The sequence below is a fragment of the Anastrepha ludens genome, chromosome 4 (assembly GCF_028408465.1).
Source record: "Anastrepha ludens isolate Willacy chromosome 4, idAnaLude1.1, whole genome shotgun sequence".
NCBI classification, from domain to species: Eukaryota; Metazoa; Arthropoda; class Insecta; order Diptera; family Tephritidae; genus Anastrepha; species Anastrepha ludens.
In genome coordinates this window covers 2740629-2749388 of record NC_071500.1, presented here as the reverse complement: position 1 = coordinate 2749388, position 8760 = coordinate 2740629, and the positions used below count along the sequence as shown (strand labels likewise).

The window sequence follows — 8760 nt, the reverse complement described above, 5'->3', positions numbered from 1 at the left end:
AGTACAAACTGGTTGTTGTAAAGTCAAATCCATTACGAAGAAGAAAATCAAAACTGTAAAAAATACCTGCAGCGGTAGATTTACTGAAGACATTTTACAAAGGTCAAACAATGAGAAACAGCTTTTAACCTAAAAACCAAAAGTAAGAAAAAATCTTACAAAAAAATTGTTTCCAAAAATTTTGAATAAAAATATATACTTTTTCCTCAAACAAGTTTTTAAGTATACCTTATCCTAAAACATAATACTTAAAAAAGAAGTTAAAGAGAACCGTAGATGTCTCACTTCAAAAAGCTGTAAAATTATATAAAAAATTCCTAAACTATCAAAATTTTTGTTAGTTTGCTTATACTCAAGAATTTACAAAACCCAAAATAATTGGATCGCTTGGCACGGAATCCCTCATCTGTTGATCTATTGTGTTGCTCAATACTCTTTCGTGTTTGGGTGCTTGGCCGAGCTTCTCCTCCTAGTTTTAGTGTGCGTCTGCTTTATTATGTCCCCTCGGCAAATTAGTTTTATGAGGAACCTTTTCATGGCAGAAAAGTATATATATACAATACTTTACATATACATTCATATGTGCTATGATCAGAAGAAATTTGTGTGCATATATTTACATTAAAGATATGTATGTAATTATGTCATTTAGGCCGAGTTATTGACAAGGAAATTTGTGCAATTGGAATATATTAGATATCATGAAGATTTGGTGCGCTAAATGAATTCGAGTCGAATGTAACGCATGGCGCCTTGGCTTTCCATACTTCTCCCGGAAGATTTGTTCTCGCGTGTATATATATGATCTTTGCTCTTTAGCTAAAAACTGTACTCTAGGGTCAATTAATGTCAATTACTAATTGCCACTTAAAAAATCGAAAGAAACTTTTCCAACATACTTACCACGCCAACGCAATAATAATTAAATTTTCTTACAAGTGACGGGCGCATCTACAAGTTACACAATTAGAAAATACATGTGCAACTAATTAAAAAAAAAAAAAAAAAAACATTTAAACAAGTACATCAAATTGTCCATTTATGTTGTAACCAAAAGTTAATATTTCAATTTTTTCAAAATCAATGTATTTCTCAACAAGAATCAACATAATTTTATATACGATCAGTATGCGCCTTTATACAAATTTACTTTTAATCCACTTTTTAGTAAAATAAGCAGTTCTAGAAAATATCTTACATACATATAGTGTAGGGACCAGTATGCAAAAGCTCTTAAAAAATCGAAGTACACCTGCAAAAATTTTAAATGGTATATTACGGGAAGCGGCCGCCGTAGCCGCATGGGCTGGTGCGTGACTACCATTCGGAATTCAGAGAGAGAACGTAGGTTCGAATCTCGGTGAAACACCAAAATTAAGAAAACAAAAAGTTTTTTTCTAATAGCGGTCGCCCCTCGGCAGGCAATGACAAACCTCCGAATGTATTTCTGCCAAGAAAAAGCTCCCCATAAAAATATCTGCCGTTCGGAATCGGCTTAAAACTGTAGGTCCCTCCATTTGTGGAACAAAATCAAGACGCACGCCACAAATAGGAGGAGGAGCTCGGCCAAACACCCAAAAAGGGTGTACGCGGAAAGCCCGAAAGCGTGTTTTGAATTAAACCTCAAGTTTTTGCACATGGAGACTCTTTGAAATGCAGTTTTACATTAGAAATCAAAAATCATAGAAAAGTATATCGATGATAAGCAGACGCATGGTCTGGTATTTGAAGCGTGAACTCGAGTTCGTTGCAAATTCGAACTTGAAATAACAAATTTCGGCTGGCGGTGGTAATTAGAGACATGTATAAGATAATTTTTAAGCCAGGGCAGACACTTATGCTGTTAAGTTGTCTCTCAATTTCTCAAACCATTATTTACTTTTGAAGTACACGAATGTTTGTCGCTGTACTCGTAATGAGAAGCATAACAAATTAACATTTAGAACGGATCTAAACTATTTATTATCACTTTTCAATATATAATATAGTATATTGTAAAAAATTATGTGTAAGAGTTCCTTACTTATTAGAACCCGCTTTGAAATGTTCTACGTGGTATTTTGCAATCTTATATGGAATAGTGCCAGGACGCACATCGTTTGTAGTTAAAGCAAATGCATACGCTTTTATTAAGGATGTGTCTTCTTCGAAAGGCTCCAAGTAGGATCTTAAGCCATTAATGAGCTGCAATGGATTGAATTAAAATATTTGAAAATTGTACATGTCAACTATTTACCAAAGACTCATCACAGTTCAGGTAGCATAACGCCGGGGCGTAGTCCGACCACATACGCCTACGCCATTTGCTGTCATACTTCTGTGCCATTGGTACCAAAACTAAGGAGCCGAATAATTCGTCGCCGTAGCTGGTTGCTTGAAAGTGATCGGCAAATAAAGAGTACAGACTTTCGAATTTGCACTTTCCTGTAGGAAATTATTTGCAAGTAAATTATATGTTAAAATAGGTATAAGAAAATAGGTATGTGTAAATGCTAATTGAAATTAAATTACAAAATAGCTAACATTTCGAATACAGAGACACCATTTTATAGCCGGTTATTCATTCAAAATACAATGCTGATCTCTTACCTATGGAAGCCTTTTCAAAATCAAATTTCTGGTTTCTGTGTTTTTCATACAATCGCAGCAAATGTTTCCGCAGCAGGGGGCGCATCCTGTCTGTCAAAAATTCAGATTCGGGACCCATAAATGCAGTCATAGCGTACATTAGCTCTTCGGTAGGCGTTACAATTTCCAAATTGGAGCTCGACTCTTCCAGCTGGGTAACGAGGGTAAGAGTCATTTCTAAAACTTCGCGCTCTAGACAGGTAAATATTTGATAATACAAATCAATTTCTGTAAATATTTTTTTTTTTTAATAATTACCTGAGAAATCAACCGTTATTTTGTTTGGTGCATTGTCAATGTAGTTCTGTAGAATAATTTTGAAGAAAAAGTATGGCCAATCGTGTGATAAAATAGCACTTGTTTGCATTGATTTTGACAAACTCAAATTTGATGGCTCCTAAGTATATTTAGTCACTATTTAATTAATGAAATATTTTATAGAGCTTAAATACTCACCACAATAATGTAGTGCGACTGAACCAAGCCGATGAAAATTGTCTTCCATTTATCTAATGCAGACTCAGACACATTTATATATTTAGGATTAAATATAATCCTATCAAAAAGTTGTTCTATTTCTGAAATGTACTCCGCACCGAGACAACATACGTAACTATACACCAGCTGCAATATTTGAGACGAGTTGAAATGCGATAGCAAATTGCTGCAGCTTAGCAACTTATAAATGAATTTCACTTCAATTTTGGAGAAGAAATTGCTGCTGAGGTAATAGTTCAAGCCGGTAGACAGCAATGAGATATACTGTACAAAGGAATCCACTACTTGCGGTGTCAACAGAGCATCCATCAATAGTGCATGGGTTTGACCAATTTGAAGTTCCAAAAGACTCCACAAAGTGGACAGTAAATAAACAGCGTACGTTTGCGGAATAATCAGTTGTGGCCCATCTTCGTGTAGCAGTACTGCGCCCACGTTGGGTAATGCAGAATGCACAAAACGCCGATCGCCTGATTTGCGTAGAATTACTGAGGAGGTGCTGTTTGGATATAACACTAATTAAATTTCTTTGGTTAGCAAAATTAGCTTTACATACTTGAGCTGATATACACATTTTTTAAACGATTCAGAATGTAGAAAATCACGCAAATATTTCGCAATAAATTCCTGAAAGTACTTCTCTTCATCCCGTCGTAGGCCCCATATCACTACATTGAGACATGCGCTCAGAAGTGTAGCTTGGGAAAACTGGAACAAACAAAGTAAGTAAAAAGTATACCATATAAATATAGAAATAATAAACTAAATAATACCTCAGTCACATCACTTCGTGTTGCACGATAATACCAGGCGCAGCAACATTTGTTCAGCATTTCACTTAATATGCGATTTGACTTCGCACTGCAAGGCTCGCTGCTAATTGCCATTAATAAAGCAGACGCGTGTTGCCGAATCAAATATGGGCCGCCCACTTCGAACTTCAAGTAATTGCAATGCCACTGCAGCATATAATAAAAGGCGGAGTCCAAACAGCTATTCGAAGTAAAACAAGTAAAACCCGTTAAGTAACAACTGTGTGAATTTTTCATGATTTACTGCAATATATAAGAAAACATTTTAAATCGAAACACACAGCTTTGCTATCACAACCCACGTAAAATTTGCTGCACTCGACGCGATGAACTACAAACAGACACTATTTTTACTACTTGTTTACCAGTGCTACTTTTTGGCAAGAGTTAAAGCTGTGAGTGATTCTTTTTCAAATAATTGCAAGCGCCAGAATTAGAATTCTATAAATTAATAGGGCTTTATTTATTTTTCCCTTCTATGCCATAGTTAGAGATACCCCCACATATGAAGTCGGGCGCAAAGAAATTGTCCAATATATGCATGAAGGAAATGGGGCTCACGGAAGGTTCGTAGACATTTACTTGAATGTACAATTATTTATATCTCTTTGGCAGACATGTTTCAAGAAGTCAGGAAAACCGGCCAATTGCCCAGTGACAGCCGATTCAAGTGCTTTTTGCATTGTATGTTGGATAAAATTGGTTTGGTAAGTCATTTGATCTCAAAATAACATCTGAGCCCTATTTGTTAAACAAAGGTCGTGCATTCTTAGATTGATAAGGAAAATATTGTTCACTTGGACAATATTTTGGAATTACTACCCCCTGAATTTCTCCCGATAATAGAACAACTGCATACAACCTGTGGAACTAAAAGTAAGTCCATTGACCATAGCCAATATTTAATTTAATTAATTAATATTTCCTTCCAATTCCAAATAAGGTGGAGCCGATGGCTGTGAAACGGCGTTTTTGACAGTAGAATGCTACATTAACACGAATCCAGTAATTTTAAAACTTGTATTCGTAACCTTCTCCGATTGACATGCAAAGTTTAAGAAAGTGTGGATAAATAGATTAATGTAAATTTAAACTAAAAAGTATGCTCACCCATAAAGAGAATCGTCAATACGCAATAATAACAGACAACGTACAATTCGTAAACACTCAATTTGCACCTTTATCATCATATCCTTAAATATAAATATACAAATAAGTATTCTAATGCATATTAAATAGTTATTGGGAGTCAACATACTTGAATATCACCGCGGTAAGACAAATAGTTAGTCAGCATTTCAGAAAGCTTCATATTCATCAGTCTAACAGCGATCCCCAGATTTTGTGTAATTAAAACTCTTAAAAGTTTTAGACATAAGAATTGAGGACGATAATACAACTGTGACTCATCCACATTAGCTTCTGCAAGAATATTTTTAAAAATATTTTATTTGTTGTTTTGGAGAAAATACTAACCAAGACGTCCCAAGTCCGGCAAAAAATATTCAAACAGAGAATGCATCAGATCTTGGTTGGAAACAATTTTTCCTGCGATATCCTTGCTCGTTCGTGCCAATCGTATTAGAATTTGTAAACAAGAGGAAACTGTGCTGTTTTCGGGCTTGACGGCATGCAAAATAAAACTGAACACAAACGGTTAGCTTCTTAAAATGGTTGTTCTGAATCATCTTATACTCACTATATTCGTTGCAAAATGTTTGCTCGCATCAGACATTCGATTAAGTTTGTTTCTGCCAACTGAAAATCGCTCATAGAAGTATTACTATCACTTTCGTTTTCTTCGAAATCGGTTTGAAAAATTGACCGATTGCCTTGATCATTCATCTGCAATTGCTGCATTTGCTTTTGCAAGCTCTCTAAGGCATTTATATCTTTCATATCAGTCCCTGCGTCCACAGCATCTAATACGGGCTGCCAATGACAACTTGGATTGTCGAAGATGAAATCGAGCAAAATCTAGTTGTTAAAAGAAGCGTTCATGCAATTATTGTATGAATTCGAATTCGTAACGCAAGTTACCTCATCAGCCTCATTATAGAACAGACGCGCCAGAGCCTTTGAAACGATTTCGAGCATAGCTGGTGTGTTGTCATCAAATCCGAAGCGCAATAAAAAAAATATTTTGGAGATAGGTAATTCCAAAACACTGTCATAAAGGCCTTGATTGTAAATATTTAAGATACCCCCAATGGCTCTGAATGCATATATGCGTTGTTGCATAATATTTGATCTAGTTAAACATTGTATAATTATTGGATGTTATCAATGCAGGATGCAGTGCTCAATAGTCAACTGAATTACCGTGCTAAGCGAAACAATTCTTGAAGAGTGTACCCTGGTCGATTAGGTTCTTCTCCGTGAAAATAAAGTTCTCTATCATCCTTTTGAATCCCAGGTGTATTGTCTTCTGATGAACTTTTAGAAGCGGTTGTTTCAAGCAGGTATGGTAAGAGCACTCCCTTCCAATCGAAGCGAGCTTCAAACTGATCACCTGGCTTTACATTCGGAATGTGTTCTTCTATATCTCGCATCCACTTTAATTTATCTGTCTCAACCACGTCGAAGTGAATCCACTTTTCTGTGTCACTTTTTTGTAATATTTCAAGCGCAGCATTCGATGGAGACAGTACTGAGCTTATATCCATGTCGTTATTGTCGTTATAACGGTTCTTACCCATGTCGTCTTGCATATCCGTTTTTTCAGAGGCGTTACAGACAGTGGCAGTACTTCCACTTGCTTGATTGAAACAATTCAGCTTTTCTTTACGCTTTTTCCTCAATAAATCCAAAAGTGTGGGATCTAATGAATAGAATAAATAAATAAATTACTATTAGTTTTTATTAATGTATAAGCTCTTATGGAAAAATGTCAAATACCAATGGAATTTAAAAGCTTTTCTCGTTCAGCTAGTATATTATCTTCATTCATCTTGCTAAGAACAGCTAAATTTTCTTTATGAACTTCGGCCCCAATACTCGAATCACTGACTATTACACTTTTGTCTCCATAAATCTCAGATAGATCTTCAGGAGCTACCGACTCGTTGGTATTGATAGGCTGCTTTATAGCTCCACGATTACTCGCAAATAGACTCTTACCACATTGTAAAGGTTGCTAAAATAAGATAATTGCTTTATAAATAAAGCTATGGTTTGGGCGTCAGAGTGCAGTGTTATGACTTATGACTTACCTCTAAAGTGGCACTTTTTACTGTCGGAAAGCCAATCATTTCTTCACTATTTATTGTGTAGTTTTGCTTTGGAGCATTATATTTTTTTTCTACTACATCGCCAAGCACAACGTCGCTAAAATTATCTACCCTTTTTTCATCCAGATTTCCAACAATTTTCTCGTGTATTTCTCCCATGATTTCCTGTTTTACCGATGAAAGGGGCTGAATGTACTTAGGCAATTGTTGTACACTATCTTCCGCCATTTCTCTGGCCCTTAAAAAGAATGATTTCTTTGCATCTAATTTTAGGAATGGAGAGCAAATTATTTATTTTAAGTAAATACATACAGATGTATATATTTCACTAATATCTACCTCTTTTGACTTGGACACACTGTGCAGCCGGTTGCAATTTTGGATTCTTAGCGCGCTGTGATAAAAATTCATTCTGCATGCGCAATATATCATCTTCGGTTTCACCTCTCTGTGGTCTTTTTATCATATTTTCGCGACTTTTTAAAAAAGCAATATATGAAGATATTTCCTAAATCTCTTGAACCACACACCAACTATTCAAATAAACAAATAGCATATGGTTGCCTGGAGCTGCCAGATGTATTTTGTTCTAACAAAAATGTAAATATAAAATATGTAAATGTAGAGGTGCCATCCATAACGGCATACTTAACCGTAGTATTAATCATAACGATATTCTTGTCATCAAATATTGGTGTCATAGCAATAAGCAGCTGATATTTACAAATACTATCACTTATTTTTGTGATTCGAAGTGCAGAAACTAAAGAAAAGATAACAACATGTGTACCACAATACAACACAATGCAACTGGTTATGGTTATGGTTACGGCGAAAAATCAAAATTCAATTGGTCTCTACAGTTATAGTTATGACTACGGCGTCATTGCTGCAGTGCTGCCCATATATTGGTTGGACCAGCATATTTGGCGTTATGAGCCAAAAACCCGCTAACACGTAAGCCCGAGTAAGCAGATACAATATATCTTACCCATTGTACAGATACGAAAGTAAAAACGCTCTTAGCTGGTTGTCAACAAGAAAGATTAAATTTCGTAGAAAATCGTATCAAAAAGTTTAAAAGCATGTTATAATATATAGGAGGAAAAGAGCGTTTTTACATATATTTTTGTACATTCAAGTAAATACTAACAAAGTAGAAAATCTGGGAATTTAGATTTTTTCCGTATCAGCTGATTTCTTCTGTGCAGTCTTCTGATGCTTAAAAGTTGTAAGTTCCTAATACGTTTTAAAAATTAGAAATTGAATATGGAAGACCTTATTTTTTGAAGAATGAGTAGTTTATATTTAGGTTTTCTTTTAGCTATGAACATATACCACCGAGCTACAAAAATCAATGTTTTTTGTTAGCAAGGAAAAATTTTTTACTTAAAATATACCTTTTATATTCTATTATAGGCCTCTTCGTTTCATCCAGCGTTACCAAACGGCGAATGAATGAAGTAGTAGCTATAAATAAACATATCCTGTCAGCTGCCAAAAATTACATTTGTTTGTAAAGTAGTGAGTTATATGAGCAGAAGAGGACGAAAAATTTCCATATGAAAGCAACAACAGAGTTAGCGAGCAAG

General features: G+C 35.2%; 2 protein-coding genes across 3 annotated transcripts; one reads left to right on the top strand and one right to left on the bottom strand.

Moving 5' to 3' along the window:
* Positions 1 to 1930: 1930 nt before the first annotated feature.
* Positions 1931 to 7893, bottom strand: LOC128860234 (RNA polymerase II-associated protein 1). Of its 2 annotated transcripts, none has more exons than XM_054097615.1 (16): positions 7508 to 7893; positions 7151 to 7431; positions 6837 to 7074; positions 6261 to 6759; positions 5979 to 6189; positions 5638 to 5915; positions 5415 to 5581; positions 5197 to 5360; positions 5049 to 5131; positions 3900 to 4119; positions 3683 to 3834; positions 3085 to 3625; positions 2887 to 3022; positions 2590 to 2820; positions 2237 to 2424; positions 1931 to 2184 (listed from the first exon to the last, which is right to left on the bottom strand). In XM_054097615.1, exons 1-16 carry the CDS (start codon positions 7632 to 7634, stop codon positions 2020 to 2022), a joined length of 3681 nt encoding a protein of 1226 aa, XP_053953590.1. In that variant the 5' UTR covers positions 7635 to 7893; the 3' UTR covers positions 1931 to 2019. The 2 variants fall into 2 exon arrangements, with proteins under 2 accessions (XP_053953590.1, XP_053953589.1); XM_054097614.1 differs by having other exon boundaries at positions 1932 to 2184; positions 2887 to 3025.
* Positions 4212 to 5162, top strand: LOC128860235 (general odorant-binding protein 69a). The gene is made up of 5 exons (XM_054097616.1): positions 4212 to 4333; positions 4426 to 4504; positions 4554 to 4645; positions 4712 to 4814; positions 4882 to 5162. The coding sequence occupies exons 1-5, from the start codon at positions 4265 to 4267 to the stop codon at positions 4980 to 4982; spliced, it is 444 nt and encodes a 147-aa protein (XP_053953591.1). The 5' UTR covers positions 4212 to 4264; the 3' UTR covers positions 4983 to 5162.
* Positions 7894 to 8760: the final 867 nt, after the last annotated feature.

Bases quoted from the DNA above. Each gene is read 5' to 3' on its own strand.
- LOC128860235 (XM_054097616.1), top strand. From the start codon at position 4,265: ATGAACTACAAACAGACACTATTTTTACTACTTGTTTACCAGTGCTAC. The intron at 4,505-4,553 runs GTTCGTAGACAT...TCTCTTTGGCAG, and splicing joins GGAAATGGGGCTCACGGAAG to ACATGTTTCAAGAAGTCAGG. The intron at 4,815-4,881 runs GTAAGTCCATTG...ATTCCAAATAAG, and splicing joins TACAACCTGTGGAACTAAAA to GTGGAGCCGATGGCTGTGAA.
- LOC128860234 (XM_054097614.1), bottom strand. From the start codon at position 7,634: ATGATAAAAAGACCACAGAGAGGTGAAACCGAAGATGATATATTGCGC. The intron at 2,821-2,886 runs GTAATTATTAAA...TTACCTGTCTAG, and splicing joins AATAACGGTTGATTTCTCAG to AGCGCGAAGTTTTAGAAATG. The intron at 2,425-2,589 runs GTAAGAGATCAG...AATTTCCTACAG, and splicing joins TTTTGAAAAGGCTTCCATAG to GAAAGTGCAAATTCGAAAGT.